Here is a 22,452-nt window from a genome sequence, read left to right as displayed (position 1 = left end):
TCGTTACCATGTCTTCCCACATGCAGAACTTCAAAAGACGCAAAAGTGGACAGCATCTTCTTCACCTCATGGATTAAAATACTGCACCTATTCAAAATCTCCCCCCTTGAGCATATAGCTTCCATCACAGCAAGTGAATCCCCTTCTAAAATTAGATGAGAAATACCCAAGTGAGAAATTAATTGCAAATCCCTAAGTGCTGCAAGCGCTTCTATATCTTCTACCTCATGAATACCCAACTCCCTTCTAGACATTGCCATAACTATGCAACCCTTATCATCCCGCAGTACAGCACCCACCCCAGAACAATTCAAGGCCTAAAAAATGGCTCCATCTACATTCAGTTTAAAAGACCCACATGGTGGAGGTAACCAGCACAAAGTTGAAATCTGATTATGAACTTTAACATGCTGTCGAAGTAACTGATAGTTTTCAACATAATCAAGACAATTACCCACCACAACACACACATCAAGAGTACTGGTTTGCTGGAAAAACTTCAGGTTACGAAATTTCTACACACCCCAAGCAATTATCAAGAATCAAGTCAAAATAATATGAACATTAAGGCATATAACTGCTTTAACAGTAGTGACAAATCCATAATAGCCAAATATCAACCTCAAATCTCTTCCAAAATACATTTCCCACACTCTAAGAAAATAAGGACACTGACAGAGAATATGATAAACATCTTCACAAGCATCATGGCAAAAAGCACAAGTAGAAGAACCCAGAACATGCCTCTGAAATAAGAGCTTTTTAGAACGAGGGAAGTTTCTTCTAAAAAGAGAAAGAGAAATAATTCGGGACCCAAAAAAGGTCCCGAATGGGACGTTTTTTTTTTAATCGAAAGATTTAAAAAATACTTTAAAATGATGTTGTGAATTTTTTATTTTTTTTTAAATGTTTATAATGATTTAAAAAAAAAAACTCTATTAGGAACACTCTTTGGATCCCGAATTGAACCCATATAAGTACTCAACGAGAAAATAGTAATTCTGTTTAGAAATTTGAGGATCTTGTGACATGTAAATGTACACTTGTAGGCCAGTTTGCCGCGTTGCTAAAGGAGGTCATGTTCTGTTGGGATAGAGCGCATTGATCCTGCGTGGAAGTATTGTATTTGAACAATGCTACTCACACCACTTCTCGTTCCGGTTCTGGTCTCGATCCCGATCCCGCTATATATTTTTTTTCATTTTTTTAATATTTTTTTTACTTAGTGATTAAGTAAGTGTTTTTTAATGATATTATAATTTTTTTTATTTTTTTAAAAAAATATTTTATAGTGTTAAAAAAATACATGTATAAAAAAATAAAATAAAAAAATACTACATTTTACACTGAGCAGGACCGGGAGCGGGATAGGGAGGGGGGGCACTTGAACTTGAATTGGACAGCAAGTCAAATCAAAGAATTTAAATTTTTTGAACTCGCATGTAAGATGCATGTAAATAAGAATTAATTTTTAATGGATTTGCTTTGTTGAATATAAATATGTAAGGAGAGAGATTGATGAGATAAAAATTTTATAAAAAATAATTGGAAGAGAAAAATAGTTTTAAAAAAATATGAAATTAAAATATTTTTATAATTTTTTATAATATTATTTTTATTTTAACATTTAAAATAGTGAATTGTTTCTTAGTTTTTATTTGAAATTTTGAGAAAATTATAATGATTATTTTAAAAATTTTATGTTTCAGTTTTGTTTAAAAACGAGATGAGATAAGATACGATGAGATGATATGAAATTTATTTCCAAATAGACCTTTATTTAAAAATAAGTAAGATGATGAATAGTGTTCTCATAAATTACTCTCTTCTTTTTTAAAAAAAATCCAGTTCTCTCATGTTTTTGCTCTTTTGCCGATTAAGGTGAGTTTGGATACTGTGATTTTTTTTTTTTTGGATAGGTTGGATACTTAGGATGAGATTAATTGAGATGAAAGTTAAAAGTTAAATAAAATATTATTATAATATTATTTTTTAATATTAATATTATTTAAAAATTTGAAATGTTTATTATATTTTGTATGAGAATTTAAAATAGTTATAATAATTTAATAAGATTAGTTGAGATGAATTAAAATTATCTTTATATCCAAACTACCAAAGTTTGTTGTCTTTTTACATTTTTAAAATTTATCCATTTTTTTTGTATGAATTTAAAATTAAGAAATTGTATGAATTTAAATTATCATTTTGTTCTTCATTGTGGATTGACAGTAGCAGATTTTTCATATTTTTTCAATTGGGCACACGTGCAATGCACGTGTCTGCACTTACTAGTATATATATAGCCATTATATATACGACGTAGGTACATGTTGAAAAATCACGAGCTAACATCTAATTTGGATAAATGAATCTGCATATATAGTACTTATATATATATATATAGTATTGCCTTTTAAAGTACCTGTCGATCAAAACATGATTAAAAGGCGGTCTATTATATATTTGGTTGATCCAAGTAATCTATAACTGATCTACAAAAAGTAAGATTAATTCAGAAGAATGCATGCATGCATTGATCATCAGGCTTCCAAATAATTTATTCATATAGTAAGTAGGTAGCAGTACATTGATCAAATCATATTGTAAATCACATTTTTCCTATATTGAGATGTAGAATATTCATGGATCGCAATACTATATACTGAGGAATAGTTGGTACTGCGTCTAAATACAGGAAATGACTGCTACTGATTCGGACCCCCGGGACCATTGGGGGGTGGAGGCGGAGACATTGGTATTTTGAATTGAGGTGGAGGCGGACGAAATGGTGTTGGTGTTGGTGGAGGCGGGGCTTTCCATGGTTGTGCGTTGACCGTCACCACCTTCTCGCCTGCAAGTATATTTGCAGCAGAAAATTGAAGTTATAAAAAGAAAAATGCATGCAAACAAAAAGGTATAATTAAGAAAAGGAGATCATAAACAAAGATCAGAAATTGCAGACAAAAAACCAGCTAGTCTTACCCACTGTAGACATGCTCCAAGGAAGAAGAAGGGTACCAAAGACCAAAAAACTGAGGAGGTGGTGTTGTTTGAACCCAATTAGCAGCTTCATGTTGCCTTTTGGAAAAACATGTGTGGATTAACACATGAATATATATGTATACACGTACAATATTTGGATTGTTTCCCAGCAGTTTCCAGCCTTACGCTGTCCCAGTCCTATTGCTTTCACTTGACTTGACTGTGTCAAAGTTTGGCAGTTAGCCTTTCACATTCCAAATTACTTTAATTTTTTTCCAAGGAGACTTGTATAAAATAACATTTGCTTTCGATCAAGTCTCGTTTTCCTTTTTCTCTCTCTTTTACATGCACAAACAAACAAAGGAAAGAAAAATCCCCGTTCAAATTCTGACACCTGAAGTAATTGACTGGTTCGATGAAGTTAGGTAAGGGTAAACAAGTTTAATTTGAATTTGCTCCTAAAGGGGTAGAAGGTTGGGGTCGACAATGGGGGAGACAAGCAGGGTCGACCGGCGTGTGGGATGTGGTGAGTTTTGTTTTTTTTTTTTTTTGGGGGGGGGGGGGGAGGAATGTATGTGGGATGCAAGTGATTATGGAGGCTAAGGACGTGTAGAAGAAGCTGAAGAACGACTAGCTGACCAAAAAATGGAGCATCCGGAGGGGAAAGAAGGGAGGAGTCGTGGTGGGATGGCAGCAGCCATGAAAGTGCAGTCTGCTAGGGGTTGGTAACGAGAGCGGGAAATTGCGAGGAAGGCACTATTCAAATGGCCGATTATTTTGCATAGCTTTTAGCATATATCTATCCAACTCGGAGGTGGGATCCACTGATTCATATTGCCGGAATGAATCATATATGGAACTAAATAATCAAGAGGGGAAGCGAATTATAATGCGATTGCAATGACATTTTGAATTGAAATGGTTGGAAAAATAAAATGCTAATCCTAATCTCGTTTTCTTTGCATCCCTCCTCCTCCCTCCTTCACGTTCACACCAGCCAGATGACCTCGCACACCATGAACTCAAGTCTTCCCCACCCCCCCGGCGGTCGTTTTACTTGTTTTGCGTTTAAAAAACGGTATGGATGCATTATGATTCGATGACTAAATAAACATGAGGAATACCATTTTCAAATTCTTACAGAGGTAGCAATTGCTTCCAAAACCTGTACAGCAGAAGTGGAATTCTCACTTTTTTTTTTCGTGTTTTCTTTTTTGCCTGAATATACAAATTCTGGGATTACTGTTGTGCGGATTATACGCCAAAGGCTTATAAAGATTTAAGAGCAAAAAAATGGGAACAATAATGAAGACAAACACATTCCAAAACCAAGACTCAGCTTGACAGAAAACCCTAATTCCAAAAATTTGCACTTCACCTCTTTTCAGCTGCCAGAAACCTCAGCAACTGGTTTCTTTGCCTTGAATATTAGATCCATTGAGAGCCCTATGGAGGATGGCTTGAATGCACGGATAAACTTCTGCGATGAAGCTCTATGGTTGTCGTCTTTATTGGTTTTCCTCCTAGAAGGTCCCCCACCAGCCCCAATACTTTTGACAGATCCTGATGGCTTTGAATTAAATATTGATGAGCCAAAAGAAACATCAGGTGCACCAAACGATACAGGGCCTTTCCGTGATGTATCTAGTGGATGTCCAACCGCTCCATCTTGATGAGGAGGTGGGAATTTCTCACTCTTGCTCTTGGCATTTGCTTGTGTCACAATTCTCCACCTCTGCAAATCTCAGTACAAATGAAGATTATTGTCAAAAGTTGCATCGACAAAGCAGGTCGACAGTAAGAATGCATCTTCATCAGGCTACAATTGCCCAAAACTATGAAGCATCTAGATCTCCTAGTGAATTTGCCACCATCTGGTTGCAGTCAGATGAAAATAGAAGCTACCTTCATATAAATACTGATTATAGGATACAATTGATGATTTCTAAAAGTTTTGCTAAAGAGATCTCTAGTTTAGAGCTGTTTCACCAAAAAGACCTCTAGGTTAAAGCTGATTTTATTATACCATAGCGAGTCAGTGACAATCAGACAGTCCATGTTCTTTAGCAATAAAAATGTGATGTGACAGCCTAAATGATCATCGGCCTAAAATGGAGTAGATGCCAAATAAAGAGATTTCTAAAGTTTGGCTCACCTATTTTCGATATGAGTATTGATCACATGTCTTGAATGATATAACAATAATACTGACAATTATGGCACTAGTCAGAGTATAATCTTGATGCAACTAATGTAAAGATAAGGGGCAATACATATAGATACAGAGTAGGCATGTAGACAAGTTCTGGTTCAAAGGATTTTGACACCCCTCTAAGGCCCCCGTTTGGATAGTGAGATGAGATGAAATAGTTTTAGATAAAATTAAAAGTTGAATAAAATATTGTTAGAATATTATTTTTTAATATTATTGTTGTTTTGGAATTTGAAAAAGTTGAATTGTTTATTATATTTTGAGTGGGAATTTGAAAAAATTGTAATGATGAAATGAAACCGTTTCTGCATCCAAACGGGGCCTTTGGGTGAAAGTCTGGCAGGGTTCAGTGTAGAATAGAGGCTTTTCTGTCCATTCACCAAAAATATAAAACAGACAAGAATGTGTAGAAGCACAAAACTCATCTCACATACATCTAAGTTTCCTTGAATCTCTGCATTGGCTTCTGGAGCTGGAACTGCCCGACCAACACGCTCACGAGCTCTAACTCTTCTCACACCATCAACAGCATTAGCTTTCCCACTTAGACCTCTTTGCCTGAAGATGAAATTAGATATAACCTATATCATTTAGCCAATACCACTCAAGATCTAACAAAATGAAGAAAAAATGATAGCCAACCTTCTAGCTTCTTCATCTCTTAATTTGACATCCAATTCTTTGCTTGGTGGATACTTCGGTAAGCTTGATGCCTCACAAGCATAAGGTTCAGTGGTAAAGAACTGTATAAAGAAACCAAATGTATGATTATACTTTGCATATGAAGCCAATTTGTGTTCCACAAATAAATTATCTAGCACAACTCAGAAAACAGTCGTAGATATTTGGCAACTTTATGATGGCCATTTTTCTTTTGATGACAAAAGAGAAAAAAAAAGGACTATATTCAGAAGTGATTATATCTCACAAACGCCTTTGGATAACCAACAAATATTATGTTGGCCTCGTACAAAAACAAAATATATGTATGCTACAAAAATATAAAACAGATCAATATCTACTTCACTATTTAGAGCGGCTGTGGCAGTGACTCGTTCACCAGGGTCTATTGAAAGAAGAGATTCTATCAGAGGTAGAGAAGAAGGTGGAAAATCCTTGAAAGTTTCTGCAACGCAACGTTTGTATGGCTGTTGCGGCTTAAAAAGTGTTGCATTTGGCAGCCTATATTTCCTCCAATATTCTTCAGATGGGGAGCCACATAATTTAAATATCTTATGCAGTTGTTCCACCTAAGCAGAAAAGGAATGCAAGAGTCAAATCCCAATTTGACTTTAAAAAATAAAAACAACATCAACTGAGTATACTGCCAAGGTAAATACCACAATCTAATAGCATAAACCTTATGAAGGTATTTTATGCACATACATACAATACACACACCTAGTTGTGTTAAATTAACAAAAGCTCCCACAGCTGGTGCACTAAGATGACAAGAAAGCTTCACCCGAATCGCCACAAAAATTTTATTTGGGTTGAAAAGATAGGAGTTGTCTAGTGCTATTCAACACAGACATACGCATGCACATATGCCTACACATACCCACACACACACCCAAGAGTGAAGAGCCAATACTCACATTTCACATAAGAATCACGCTTAGTTTCTCTTCGAACATTTTGTGCTTTTTATCATACAAAATTTAAGAGTAAGTGGCTTAATCCATATGTATGTGCATTCAACATTACTGATTACGCTAATATTGATGTTTCATTCAACAGGCAAATCGTGAGATGGACCAGGTAGAATGATTTTGGTTTTGATTGGCACGAGGTGTCCGAGAACAAAGTCCCGACTAATACCAAGGGTGCACAGGCCCTCGGCAAGGAATTTACAGCAAGTGCACCTTGAGTAATTCAAATGGGAGTTCCCCCAATCCAATGGCCCCTAGAAATTGTTTGCACCCTAGAGGGCTCGAACCTTAGAGCTGGAGAGAGTATACCACACTGGGTCAAATGATTTTAAACCCATCTGGACAAAAAATAAGCACCCTGAACATAGTGGTGCCTTTTATACAGCATGGATGCATTATGAAAAATTTCATTGAAACTTGTAACCTTTAGAATAGAGCAACTCTTAAAAAACTAAACAAGTGATACCTCCGTCCGTCCTGGCATGATTGGCTTTCCAGAAAGCAACTCTGCCAAGATGCAGCCAGCACTCCAAAGGTCCACACCAATCCCATAGAATGTAGCCCCAAGAAGAAGTTCAGGGGGGCGGTACCATAGCGTGACAACTCGACTAGTCATAGGTTGTTTCTGCCCAGGTTCATAGAAGGTAGCCAGTCCAAAATCCGCAATTTTTAAAATTCCTTCATTGTCAATTAGCAGATTGGAACCCTTGATGTCACGGTGTAAGACACCTCGACTGTGGCAATGCTCAAGCCCAGACAACAACTGCTTCATATAGCACTTGACCTGTCACGGAATATTTTGAGATAATCAACCTATCAGTGCGATATTTCTTCCACATAGAACAAAGAGCTAGAAAATAAGAAAAGGGAAGTAAACCTTAAAGGCCTAACAGAGGGAGAAATATTCCTTTCTGTTAGTGTGCAATTTCAAGTCCAACTATCCATTTACATTAACAAAGTGCCTTTTTTCCGATGAACTTTCTAGCATATAATATTCGTTTTAAAATTACCTATCAAAAAGAATTTATGTTTAAAATCAAATTTTCATTAATAATTTTTTTATAAGAATTTGATTAATAGGAATCTAGGCAAAGTCAAAGTACTCAGGAATTGCCACTAAGAAATTAATCAGCCCTCAAAAATTTGGGAGTTACCACTTTCATGCATATCTCCAGTTTGACAATCAATGGTAGGACTTCCCCAAGCCATGGCAACAGTTTTGTTTTTACCACATACAATCTAAGGTAAGACAATTTTGTATCTAGAATCAGTCATTTTTGTAAATCAGTTGTTTTTTTTCAAATGGTTGGTGGATTAAATAGCATCTACTCCCTCCTAAAACAAGTAGTGGAATATGAGGAACAAGCTCAACCCATATAGATGCTTGACTTGTGCTTACCTATAAAAAAATTAAAAATTAAAAAGTCTCTGTAAAAACCATTTCAAATTAGTTTATATTTCTTATCCATCCTTCCCTTAGAAAGGATAGATACAACAACACAAAGCAAATGATTTAGGTCCTGTTCCTTGGCAAATGAAAGTTTTTTTGTACTTGTTGGAATAAAAAGGTAAACTTGACCTAGAAAAATGGATTTTCAATGACCATGGCAACATTAAATAGTTTAAGTAGTCGTGCATTTCGATCAACAGATGGTTACGAGGAAGTTTGTAGATCAAAAGATAATGGACACCAAAATATGCAAATCCAACAGAAAAACATGCATCATTCATTATGCCATACATCCAAAAAACCGCTGGGGGGCAAATCAAAAGGGGATCCTGCATCTTCACCCCTGGCCCCCCAAAAAACAAAGTTCAAAATTAAAAACTTTATAGACCTCCCCAAAAATTTTAAAAACAAAAACAAAAATTTTATTTATTTATTTTTTTTGCATGTACAAAAATTCAATCTAGCCACCTTAGATTAAGATCCTACCTTCATCCCAGGGCACAGTAATTTCTTAATCATGCACTATTATCAAGTACTACTTATCTGTCACCTACTCTCTTTCGTTGCCAAGAAACTTGAGAGAAGTGTAATGATTTTAAATCTTATAGTTAAGCCAATCCACTTAAACAAACTGACAATCCCAATTAAATCAAGCTAAAAAAAGTTGACTATTCAATGTGCGAAGGTTCTAACTTTCTCATGTTATAAATCAATAAAATCTCAAAGGCACTTTCTTTTTTGATCTCAAGCTTTCTCATTAATTAAATTTCTTACTATTTCCCTTAAAAAGCTCGGTAACTCCAATTTATGGAACTGCATAACAAGGAAATTTCGATGAATTTTCATGCCCAAAATGATACAAAACAAACCATCATATGACAGGCTTCAGGTACTATAAAATCACAGGAAACACCAACTTGGATATCTCACACACAAGGTTATGGGACCCCATTAAACAACCCAAGAAAGGTCCGCCAATACCATCAAAAGCTCTCGCGCCAAAATAAAAACCAAAACTACAAACACAGCCATATACCACACAGTATCCCAAATTACACCAAAAAAAACGAAAAATGAAAATCTGCAACACGTGCAAAGTAAAACGTAAAACCAGCCCGGAAAGGCACGCACCCAAAAGGCACTTGCTATAACAATAATCATTTTGATACAAGATAAGCTTCAGTAAATAACAAACTTGTACCCAATATTAACAAAACAGAAAACGCACACAAAGTCCACTTCAACAAAATTTCGTGAATATCATTTAATGAAAATTGTACGAATAAGATAAGCTCCTATTAACAACAAAGTGGTAAATTTAACTTATGCCCAATATTAAAACAATATTTTTTTTAAAAAAAAAAAAAAAAAAAGAGCACGTACCCAAAATCCATTTCAACAAAATTTTGTGAAAATCGTGTAATGAGAATTTTACGAACGAGACAAACTCCTACCAACAACAAAGTGGTAATGAAAATGAACCTGTGGTTCAGTGAACTTGACTCCTTGGCAAGCTGCGAGCCCAGCGAGATCGTGTTCCATGTACTCGAAAACCAAGTAAAGACTACAAGACATTCTTGAAGTGACCAAGCCTTCGAGCTTAACCACATTGGGGTGATCAAGGCGGCGCAGAACAAGAATCTCTCTGGCCATGAATCTTATACTCTCAGGCTCTAAATTATCGAACCTAACCTTCTTCAGAGCAACTATTTTCCCAGTTATTAGATCCTTTGCTTTATATACATTGCTATAAGTCCCTTGCCCGATCTGAACAATAAAAACTCCAAAAATGATATATTTCAACAATTATAATAATAAGGGCATTTTGATTTCAATATACCAAATTGGGAGAAAACCAAGATTTAAACTTGAGCTTATTACAATGGATAATGGAATCGAAATTGGGGATTTTTGAGAACCTTGGCGAGCTTCTCGAATGTGTTGGCGCGGCGAGGAGCCCAATCCTTGATGGCGTCGCCGGCGAAGTCAACGAGCCAGGTCGGCCAGCCTTGCTGATTTTTCAGGAAAAGGTCCTGGCGAGGCTTCCGGCGATCTGGTGCCGGAAAGTCGCCGGTGTATCTCGTCTTATTCTGCCTACCTTTCTCTGCAGCGTCCTCCCTGGCCCTAACGGTGGGGACGCCGTCGGTGACGGGATTATCCTCGGTGCTGCGGCGACGTCTGCGGTTGTCTGCATCGTTGGTAGGGCGTTGTTCGGTAGCGGATGTGCTGAGAAGACAACCCATCCGTCAGGGCGTCGATGTCGAGTAGTGTTGGTGGCGGCGCATCGGGAATGAAGAGATGAATGCTAACCCGACAGCGTGAAAACGCTGGTTAGGATCTTCAAAGCTAGTGATTCGCGCAGCAGAGTGCAACGATGTCGTATTAAATAACTGCGGCGAGAGATTGGGGTGGCGGTTGTCTTCTCCGGCGAGTGTACGGAACAGAGAGGATGAAGAAGGAGAAGAGGTATGAAAGAGTGAGAGAGCGTAAGTGTAAACGCTTCGATATTTGTTGGAATGGGGAGAAATAGGGCGTGGTGTTGGGAATAATTACGGGGATTGCCACTGGGGAGTTTTGTCAGAGAAATGGCGGGCAGGATTCAAGACGGGACCAGCTTTACACTGTCAAAAAAAAAGTATCTAATCGAAAAAAGATTAATTATTATTATTATCATGATGATGACGACGCCATGAATTTCTTTTTCTTTTTTTGTGCTTTTATAATTGAAACTTCAAAAGTCAAAAGTGTTGAAATTTTTTTTTTTTGTTCATTTTTTTTATAAATCAAGGCTTTCAGTTCTATATATTTGGATTAATATAAAATAAAGTATTAAAAAAACACATTATATTAATAAAAAAAATTATTTTCATCAATTATTATTTACTATTTTATAATTTATATTTTATTAAAAATATTTTTACATCTTATAAAAAAAATTTATATTTTATAAAATATAAAAATAAATAATAACTTATATATAAAATTCATTTATATCAATTCATGTGACAGAATATGACTAATTTTAATAATATTATTATTATTAGAAGAATATTGATATTTTTTGTGTACGAAATTGAAAATGTGAGAGAGATGAATTGAAAACACCAACATGCAATAAATGGTCGTGCTTTTCATTTCTTACAAACACCAACAAAAGAACAAACAGGTAAGAGGGAATTAAGAAAAATGATATATGGAAGCCACTGTTTGTAGAAGTCAATTTTGCACTCATTAGGTGTCAAAACATACACCACGTATTTGAGAGGGAAAATGAGAGAGAGCACAGATGAGAGAGAGAGAGAAACGGCGGAGATGAGAATGAGAGCGGAATGAGAGAGAGAGCGAGACGCCGAGAGAGAGCGAGAACGAGAGAGAGAGAGAAGAGTGACGACCGAGAGAGAGGAGAGAGAGAGTGAGAGAGACCAAGAGAGAGAAGAGAGGAAGAGAAGAAGAGAGAAATAGAGAAGAGAGAAGAGAGAGAGAGAGAAGAGAAAGCGAGAGAAGAAAAAAAGAAAAAAAAAAAAAAAAAAAAAACAAATGGATGAGAGGCATCCACGTAGTGTGTGCATTGTGTGCACCACTACATTGGATGCCGTATAGCACTACTCGGGAATTAAAATGACTATTGATAAACCAACAAAAACATTTTGAGATATTCAAAACCAAAGCAGAGAGATTTTTCCTAATTGGTTAAAAAAGGAAGGGTGGATTGATATATCTTATTAGAAGTGTGTAGTTTTTAGTGATCATGTTTGTCTCTCTCTATGATAAATAGAAATAAACAAAGCTTTTAATTAGAAGACGTTTGGATTCGAAGATGAGTTGAGATGATTTGAGATGAGTTGAGATAGATTGTGAATAATAATGAGATGAGCTGTGAATAATAATGAGATTTGTGAGTTAAAGTTGCTGAATAGTAATGAATAGTAGTGAGATGAGTTGAGATGAATTGAGATGAGCTAAAATTTCTTTCGAATCCAAACGTCTCCTAAGTTTATATGAATATGTGAAGCTTTTTTATTTATTAATTTTTGTTTTAAATTATATTTGAGCATTGAGATATTCTCAAATATTTTTGTGAATGATAATAAAAAAATAATGATAAAATATTAATTAATAATAAATAATAATAAATTATTCTTAAAATATCTGAAATATTCTCGATGCTTAAATTAGATTTTAATTTATAAAGATGGATATATCTCAAACGTTGTAGTAATCGTGAGTTTATCATATGAGAAATGATATTTACAGTCGTGAGTGTGCAAGTACCGTGCAGTCGTTTTGAAAAAAGTGAATAAATATAGGATTCACATGAAAATAAATTAATTTTTTAATAATAGATCCCACTCTTTTTTAAAACGACTGCACGACACTTGCACACGATTATACGTAACATTACTCTTATTATATTATATAATAGGTCGTCCAGTTTCGACACTTGCATGCCTTGAGAATATTCAAAAAGATATGCCTAGCTAGCTAGCTCTGTCGTGAAGGGTCTTTTTTCTCTTCCACTTTTATAAAACATATAAAGAAATCAACGCAAGAAATTAAAGCCTTTTGGCTGTTAGTCTTATGATTAGATCAAAAGTATAAAGGAGAATTGAATTGAATTGGGTAGATGGAGACCCTTTAAAGAATAACAGTGAGAACACGTACATTGGTCAACCTCATTTGTCTATAAAAATATTTCAAATCCATTGATTTGGAGCCCCCCATGCCCCATGCCCCATGCCCCATGCACGTGAACCACCTTCTCCTCCCGCCACCTCTCATTCAACGTCCAAATATATATATATATATATATATATATAATATATTTAGAGGTAGAGGAGGATATTCAAATCAGTCAATAACAAGACTAACTACAAAAATGTCTTATTTGTATTGATTAAAAACAAAGAATAATAAAAAATATGCCATCCATAATATCAAGAGCTGGTTTGAATAATGAAATGAGATTATTTTAAATAAATTAAATAAAATATTATTATAATATTATTATTATTATTTTAAAATTTAAAAGATGTTATTAAACTGTTGGAGATTTGATTAAAAAACAAAACTCATTAAAAAAAATTGCTTTTATGGGATTTGATTAAAATAGGATATATTATATTATTTATGTTGTTACGGAGAAGGGCATAGTAGAGGTTTAAGCAAAACCTAAGCCTAGTTAAGTATTCTATTTCTCTCACAAAGTCAAGTATATATATATATGAAAAAGAGAATGAATTGTCAAAAGTAAAACCAAAGTGGCGTAATTTAAAAGGAAAGGACGGTGACTTTCTTTGAAGAAGAAAGGCAAAGGGCAATGGCACGGACAAAGGACGATGGATAGCAGAGATTTGGGTTTTGGAGAAAGCAGAGGACAGGAATCTATGAACAAACACTGGTCAATGCGTCAGAACTCAAACAACACGTTATTACTACTTTGAATGCGTCGATGGATGGATGGATGGATGGATGGATGGTCAATCACATCGCAGTTACTCTCTCTTTCTCTTCCCTATCCTCCCATTCAATGCTATTCTTTAATGTGCCGCTGACATTTCCATCTTCCTCCTCTCATCTCTCTCTTTCTCCTCCCTCCTTCAGAGGATCCGGCTTGCCTCCATGCATGGATAACCCATTGTACCAGAGCTACCCCACACAGGGAAGGGCCACCACCGTCCATTTACATTTACTGCTCATCATGTCTTGTTTCCTGACTCTCACACGCATGCAACCTTATTCACTTTCTGGCTAAATTATTAGTAAAAAACATCAATTTAATTATATTTTTCTTCACTCTTGTTTAAGAATATGTTTAATATTTAATTGAATAAGATGAAGATCTCTTCTCTTTTTCTTTTTTTTTTTTTTTGGTATTTTAACGTGTCTTGCTTTGCCTTTCAGGACTAATTTTTTACTGTTTATTTGATAACCACAAAGATGTTTAGGGTGCGTTTGGAACTCAAACCACTCTCAACTCATCTCAACTCATCATTACAATTTTTTCAAATTTCAACACAAAATATAATAAATAATTTAACTTTTTCAAATTCCAAAATAATAATAATATTAAAAAATAATATTCTAACAATATTTTATCATCTCAACTCAACTCACTTTAACATCCAAACACAACCTAAATTTCTGTGCAATTACATAAAGTAGTAGTAGTAATATGAGCTTTTGATGAAAAAACAATGCAAGTATTCTCTCTCTGTCTCGGAGTAACTGCAGTTTCTGAAAAGTTCACACAGCTTCTATAGAAAAGCCGACCCTCCCAAACTTGCACTTTCATTCTCTCTTTTACGTTGTTAAAGAAGCACTGTCAAACAATCCAAAACCCTTTTTATGGGTACAGTAATTATTCTTTGCTTTCACAACTAAATGCCTATCACTTTTCTCGCCGGAAAAATACCCTCCTCTACTTTTTAAGCTTTTATTGTAAGTTATGCCCTGTTCCCTGAATTCACAACAACATTTGTTCGGACCATATAGGCATGTATATGCTGCATACATACATATCCCAGAGGACAAACGATGCATAAAACAAAATGGGTGGTAAATACAGGGCAAGCTCAAATTTGTTTATACTTCATGTCATGCTACAAAAATTAAAATGAGTCAGTATGGATTCTAAAGGTAGGTTTGGGGGTTGAGATGAGAATTTTGTGTTTTGTTTTGAAATTTAAAATATTAAGTTTTAATATTATTATTGTTTTGGGATTTGAAAAATGTGTATTGGGATTTAAAAAAGTTGAATTGTTTATTATATTTTGTATGGAAATTTGAAAAATGTGTAATGATGAGATGAGATGAGATAAGAATTTTATGTTTTATTTTATGCCCCAAACCTGCCCTAAGAAAATTAGATCTTATGACTTCACACCTGCTCCGGTCCATATTGCTTGCAAAACTTCAACTATTGGGCTAAAAGGAAAGGAGCCAACAGTCTAGGGGTGAACAAAATGAGTAATGTTAGAGAGAAGTCATCATAGCAGTGCACACTTTGTACTTACTGCATGGCTGCTTCTAGTTGATTGTTCTCAAAACTCACTTAGAAAGATATGTGATCTAGATGATGCCACATCATGTGTACAAAATGAATGTTCCCAATAGTGACTTCTATTTATATTTATTTGAACAAAATAACCGGTAATCAACTAGAACCGAAAATGTTTGAGAATGTTTGTGAATAGTAGTAAAAAAGTAATAAAAAAGTAATAATAAAATATTAAATAATAGTAAAAAGTATGTGAAAAATAATAAATAGTAATAAAAAATAAGTAAAAAATAAAGAATAATAATAAGAGTACTTGATGAACTCTAATCTATGGGAGTTATACCCATACAGGAAGTGAATTGGATAGATAGGAGGAGGAGACCCCTTCTTTAATACCAATTAGCACTTTGTACTCCGTTCTACTGATCCTCCCACTCCTACGAGAGTTCTACCATTATGAGTTTTTATCGAATGATTAAACCCTGCCAACTCAAGTGAGAGTGCTCTGTTGAGGATTAGGATTTACTACAATTTTCTTCCCCAAATATCTTCTACAATTCGGATAGAAATAAAAACAATAAGTGAATTTCACTGTATTTATTGTTAAAGTATGTTGTGAGGTCCATAGTGGCACCAGTTTCACTTGCCCCAGCCACTTGCTTTTCTTCTTGCCAACCTACCTACAAGCACTAATAAGCCACCAGCCCTTTTGACCCAAGGCAATTCCCGCCATGCAGACTACGATTTCAACAAGCCTTTAGCCTAGAGACTAGGGTAAATTTGGATAATGAGAAGTGTTAAAAATGTTTATGAATAGTAGTGAAAAAATAATGAAAAAGTAATAATAAAATATTAAATAATAATAAAAAGTAGGTGAAAAGTAATGAATAGTAAAAAAGTAAGTAAAAAGTAATAATAAAGTAAAGAATAGTAGTGAGAGTACTAAAGCTTAGTTGATTAAATTAAAACGTCATTTGTTTTTGTAAGTTTTTGTAAATGAGATCAGTTTAGATAAAAAAATAAAATATTATTAGAAAATATTTTTTTAATATTATTTTTATTTTGAGATTTGAAAAAATTGAATTGTTTATTTTATTTTGTGTGAAAATTTAAAAAAATTGTAATAATTAAATGAGATAAAATGAAAAATTTTGTGAAAGTAAACAGACCAACTTTGAAGGTTTGAACTCCGTTGATAGTTTGGGGCAACTTCAGATTCCACCCTCATGGCAGAAGTTGCTTGCCAAGATGGTCATAGTGATATCAATCCAGTTACATCATAAGAAATGATGTCATTCAAAAAAAAGGAATGCACGAGAAATTAATTAAAGACTAAAAGCTTAAGCTATTCCAACTTAAAGAACTGTCTGTATAATTTCCACCTCTCATGGTGGATGGTACGAAAGCTTTCTCACTTGGCAGAAAAGTTGACACCTAGTGAACACTCTAGCCAGAGCAAAGCTTTTCAAGAGCCAAGTTTTCATCACCACCAACTGCTTCCAGAGCACTTCTCACGAGTGCTTCAGCGAAACCCATCTCCAAAAGTTTTTGCACCTGTTTCATTCCAACAGTGACTTACCAAATTGCTAATACATGCTATACCCGTTGCAAATTTATAATTCAAGAGAGAAACAAATTAGAAAAAGATATTGCCATGCCAGATACAAAAGGTGGAATTCTGATATCTTAAATACTTTTTCATCCATGAAGATATTGACAGACATACGGCAGAAATATATATCTACCCTTCCAATAAATTCATTCACTGGGGCGACAGAGACAAAAAGTGCACCATACCTTTTCTTCAACTCCCAAAGATGATGCTTTGGCAAAAGTTTCAGTCCAGTAGCGAGCTGTGCCGACAAAAGTCTGATAGTCTTTAAGATACTGCAGTGTCCACACAAAGACACTAATATTGAATAAGATGAGAGTCGAACAAAAGCAAGATCCATACAAGGCAAGACTGAGAGCAGAAGACAAGTCACTTAAAGCTACAGTCATAATCACATTTAAGAACCGAACTAAATTAAAGACCTGTTGTGCTACCACAGCATCTTGAGGGTCATCAGGTTCTGGTGCAGAGAGTAGTGCTTGTACAGACAGAAGGGCGGTCTTCAAAGTCAATGCTGGACTCCATTGGTCCTTTAAGATGTCCAGACAAATTGCTCCACTTTGACTGCTGATATTAGGGTGCCTTAAATGTGTAAATATGCACACACAAAAAGCATTCAAGAGTTAATCATCTTGTATATACACTGGCCAGATGCTGCATTATCATGTTATCATGTATAGAGCAGCACATAATTTACCCCCAGCCAATCATCTCTAAAAGTCTAAAAACAGTAGAACAAAGCAGAATACATGATTCCAATAATTCCACTTGTAATATACAGGTCCTAAATTAGGGATTAGAATAATTATTTTTATTTTATTAGTATTTTTAGTAATATTTTATCGGATTAGTTTGAGATAGTGGTTGTATTTGAGTGGGATTCTTCCACCCTTCACGCCCATATGCCTCAGTGTTGATTTCCTAGTTGGAGTAGTTTCCTAATTGGAACCTATTCACACATAAAAAACCCTCACATACATATACATATATATTCTTGTTCCCCACAATATTCCTCCATCAACCAGCAGCATCCTTGTGGCCAGAAACCTTCCCCATGTAAATTCTAATTTTCTTCTACACGGCAGAGCCCCATAGCCTTCCTCACAGCAAACCAATCACCTACCTCGCAAAAAACCACCACAGAGCACGCCGATGGTAAGCCCTCCTTCCTCCACGATGTGCGTCGATGCCCAAAACCCCTCTACGTTGCTCTCTCTCCACTATCAATAAGCAGACAGCCCCTGTGTGTTTTTGCTCGGCCCATTGTCGACCACAGGGAACATCAGAACACCATCCACGCTGCCCAGAAATTACTGGCCAGCCAAATTCTGTCAAATCCCCACTATTCCGGTAAGCCCATGACCGTCCGCCACCCTCCTCTCTCTCTCGGTCATGAGCTACGACGTGAGATTGTGGAGGCAGCACTAAGAAGTAAGTAGCATGATCATAACCTTATGTGTGCTGTAAATATTAAAAATGTGATGTTACCTACGTTACATTACGAGCCAATTCAAGGTTAGCCCCTTTTCATGAATCTTGATGAATTACGATGATATGCTTGTGAATGACTATGCATGCTATGTTGACATTGATTGTTGTTAGAATAGATGATATGTTATGCAAATCACATGTATGCCATGCACAAGAGTACGCCATGGCATGTAAATTCATGAAGTCAATATGTTCGTATGCATTATGGAAGTTAGTAAGAAAACATATGAATGACAAGCAAGTTTTAAGATTGGCCTTAAGTTATGGGTGAATGTGCAAACCACAGACTCAAGCGTGGTCCACCACATGTAAGCTATTATGTTTTGAGGTGACACGGACCCAAGCGTGTTTCACCACAGGTTATGATATGTGATGCGGTGTCACGGACTCAAGCATGGTTGACCATATGCTATGTGATAACACAGACCCAAGCGTGTTTCACTACGTGTTCTGATACATTGGACGGTGTCACGGACTCAAGCGTGGTTTACCATATGCTATGTGATAACACGGACCCAAGCGTGTTTGTAACGTCCCAATGGAAGGCCTAAACCACATGGTCTATACTCCAAAAGGACTAATCAATTATGCAATTGGAGGCTCATTGAAATCTTATAAAGGGCAAGAATTTCTCCTTCCTAAGCAATGCGAGATCTCATACACCACCTACCATTATCATATGGGGTATCACAATCTATCCCCCTTAAATTCTCGACGTGCTACTGTGATACCCCATATGATAAGGATAACAGTAGGTGGTGTATGAAGTCTCACATTGTTTAGGAAGGAAAAATTCTTACTCTTTATAAGGTTTCAATGGAACTGTATCATTGACTAATCCTAGAATATAGACCATGTGGTTTGGGTCTTCCATTAAGGCATTACAGTGTTTCACTACATGTTATGATACGTTAGACGGTGCCACGGACTCAAGCGTGGTTTACCATATGCTATATGATAACACGGACCCAAACGTGTTTCACTACATGTTATAATACGTTAAACGGTGCCACGAACCCAAGCGTGGTTTACCTTATGTTATAATGTATTATATACGGTTGGCCATACGTTGGACCAATGCACACATGTTATGATGGCCACTAAGTAAGTGAAAGACAAGATGAATGAGCTATGTACGAATGATAGGAAATACATGTAGTCAGTCATTCATGCATCTACATTACATGTATTGCCATGATTATGTTTGATTCCGCTTATGTTACTAATGAATGGATCTATATGTTATGTGTATGTGTGATGATGTATGTAAGTTTTCAAAATTAACCCTAAAGTTAAACTAAGTTAAGTTTACAGTATGATGTGCTATTACTGAGTCTTTGACTCATTTGTTTGTTTCTCTGTTTTTATGTTTTAATGTCCCAGATGATGATTTCGTGGATACAGAGCAGGAGTGCCAGGAGTAGAATAAATTTCCGGAGATTTAGTGTATGATTTAGACATTAAAGCAGTGTTAGTATCACATAGAACTAGTTTATATAATTTCTTTTATGTTTCAGCTTTTATGTTATGAGAGACTGTCATGCTAGATACGTCTTATGATCCAATAGATGAGATATTTTTATAAGATTGAATCTCTTTACTGGGCATTATGTGATGAATGTGCGTAATATTCTTGACTTATGGGAAGGGGGTGTTACACCACTGCTACAAAAAATCCATGCATTCTATCATTTGTTTTCATAATAATCATAAGAAGTAAAAAATCCAAGCAGAGATTAGTTACACCAAGAAAAATGCATCTGTTATTTTATACACTTCAATGACTCTAATGGGAATCCAAGAGAGAAGTCATGGGAAATTCAAAAAATTCAAATGGCAGCATAAAAACTTTTTTTTATAGCATAAAAACTTCAAGGACTAGTGAATTGATACAGAGTTTTACATCCCTATTGCTTACTAACACCATGTATCAACAACTTATTTCTAGTAGAGAAATCTCGTGGCGACTAGCTGAACTTTAAAGAAATTTAGTTCTCAAAGAAGACAAGGGAACGAAATGAGGAAAGAATGGCATTAATGCGTCTGATATCCTTATGAAATATATCTAACTATTGGTTCCAGAAATTCCGTTGATGAAGAAATGACTAATATTGAGGAATGATATAAGCTATGCTAAATAGAGCGTACAGGCTTTATGTGAGGATAAAACTGAAACTCTATAGTCAAAAGCTGAGATTCCAATCTGATTCTTGCCATATTAACTTCATTCAGTTTTCTATGTATAGATGTTAAACCATTAGGCTGCGTTTGGATGTTGAACTGAGTTAAGTTAAGATGATAAAAATTGTTAGAATATTATTTTTTAATATTATTATTATTTTGAGATTTGAAAAAGTTGAATTGTTTATTATATTTTATGTTGGAATTTAAAAAAATTGTAATGATGAGTTGAGATGAGTTGAGGAACCAAATGCAAGTCAGAAGAAAGTTTCAAACATTGGAAGCTTTGCTTTGCTACTTTTCTTTAGCGGTTGTGGTTCATTGTGGATACAAACAATAAATAATAAATAGGGATTGACAGTTACCCAAAAAAGTATTCATTCCATCTAATCGTGCATCCATCTTTGTAACATTCGTAGCAAACTACGACATGTGAGAAAATATAGAAATAAGAAAAATTCTATTCATCATCCCCACACACCACACTTTTATTTTATTTTTTTATTTTTTTTCTCTTACCAAATGTGTGATATATGGATGATGAGTAGAAGAATTCAATTAGTTTAAGAAAAATAAAATAAAATAAATAAAAAGAATAAAAATAAGTGTAGTGTGTGGTGTGCCGGGATGATGAGTAGCAAAACTCTAGAAATAATACCATCTGTCACCAAGGAATTAAGAAAAAAGCACAGATACGAATAGAGAAGTTACACCTAATCTTTTCCTACCAAACTTTGGTTGCAAACTGCATCTTGGGAGGCTCAAAAGGGTACCCATCTGCAAAAAGAAACCCACCATTGATACAACGCAAGTTAATAGCAAGTTAGCAACGCCAACGTACCCAGTCTTCATTCCTAATACAACAACCAACTAGTTGACCATTAGGCATTAGCCAAGGGAAATCGAAGCGCACTTTTTTACAATCTTCCCTCCTTCATATTAATTATTGAAACAGCACACACACAGAGACGTTTCCCCAATTACATAACAGCTACACAATCCGATCACTTTAATCCCTAAATCTCCACTTTAACGCCTAAATCTCCAAAACTAAATGACAAAAAAAAAAAGTCTTGTTGCAAATTACACACCAACAACAACAAAGAAAGCCCAGAATTAAATAGAGCCAATGTTTAAATACAAGGAAAAAATAAATAATAACCTCAAAAAAAGGGAAAAAATAATAAATCAGGGAAAGCAAAGAGCGTGAAAAATGGAAACCTGGGAGAGAGATATCGATTTGGAAGGTGCCGCCTTCGTAGGGGGTACCGATGGGGCCAGGGATGGTTCCGATGAGACGAGCGAGAGTGTCGCCTTTGGGGCTGACTCTGATGCCAGATGCCTCCATGTCTCTGGTGCATTCTTGAAGCTCTTTTTGAACACGAGCGAAGTCTATCATCTTCTCCGTTTCGGTCCTTCAAACACACGCGGGCGCAGACACAGGATCACAATAACAACCAAATCCTGCAGACTCAGAGCGAGAGACCTGAAATATACATATTAATGTGTATATAGGCGTGTAATGTATTTAGTAAGCTCTCACTGTCAGTGTTGATGCTTCGCTTTTGCTTTTGGTTTGGTTTGCTTTTTTAGAGATCGGAGAGAAAAAAAGAGTTGGGGAGAGGGAGAGAGAGAGAGAGGGGGGGGGGTAAGTGGGAACACGGCGCCTAAGGTGGTGAGGGAAGTTCTGGCGGGGTCGGGACCATTCTGTAAAACAATGTTCGCCAATCCGAAGCGTTACTTCTAGTGATAACTGATGCAACATAGTATTAGTGGTCATACGTGCGTTTGCTTCAGCTGTTCGTTCAGCAACTGCAAGCATTCATATGTTTGGCACAAAAAAAATTTCAAGAATTATTATTATTTTTTATT

The 22,452-nt window shown here is 35.6% G+C and overlaps 2 protein-coding genes across 2 annotated transcripts; both read right to left on the bottom strand.

The window, feature by feature from the left end:
* Positions 1–4,089: 4,089 nt before the first annotated feature.
* Positions 4,090–10,808, bottom strand: LOC118347637 (probable serine/threonine-protein kinase At1g54610). Its single transcript, XM_035687582.1, has 7 exons — positions 10,219–10,808; positions 9,782–10,066; positions 7,316–7,633; positions 6,220–6,447; positions 5,840–5,940; positions 5,632–5,755; positions 4,090–4,720 (listed from the first exon to the last, which is right to left on the bottom strand). Exons 1-7 carry the CDS (start codon positions 10,540–10,542, stop codon positions 4,370–4,372), a joined length of 1,731 nt encoding a protein of 576 aa, XP_035543475.1. The 5' UTR covers positions 10,543–10,808; the 3' UTR covers positions 4,090–4,369.
* Positions 10,809–16,450: 5,642 nt separating this feature from the next.
* Positions 16,451–22,220, bottom strand: LOC108999301 (ubiquitin-conjugating enzyme E2 27). Its single transcript, XM_018976210.2, has 5 exons — positions 21,802–22,220; positions 21,309–21,357; positions 17,331–17,490; positions 17,094–17,183; positions 16,451–16,850 (listed from the first exon to the last, which is right to left on the bottom strand). The coding sequence occupies exons 1-5, from the start codon at positions 21,977–21,979 to the stop codon at positions 16,743–16,745; spliced, it is 585 nt and encodes a 194-aa protein (XP_018831755.1). The 5' UTR covers positions 21,980–22,220; the 3' UTR covers positions 16,451–16,742.
* Positions 22,221–22,452: the final 232 nt, after the last annotated feature.

Source organism: Juglans regia, chromosome 2 (genome assembly GCF_001411555.2).
Source record: "Juglans regia cultivar Chandler chromosome 2, Walnut 2.0, whole genome shotgun sequence".
NCBI classification, from domain to species: domain Eukaryota; kingdom Viridiplantae; phylum Streptophyta; class Magnoliopsida; order Fagales; family Juglandaceae; genus Juglans; species Juglans regia.
This window is presented reverse-complemented; position numbering and strand designations above follow the sequence as displayed.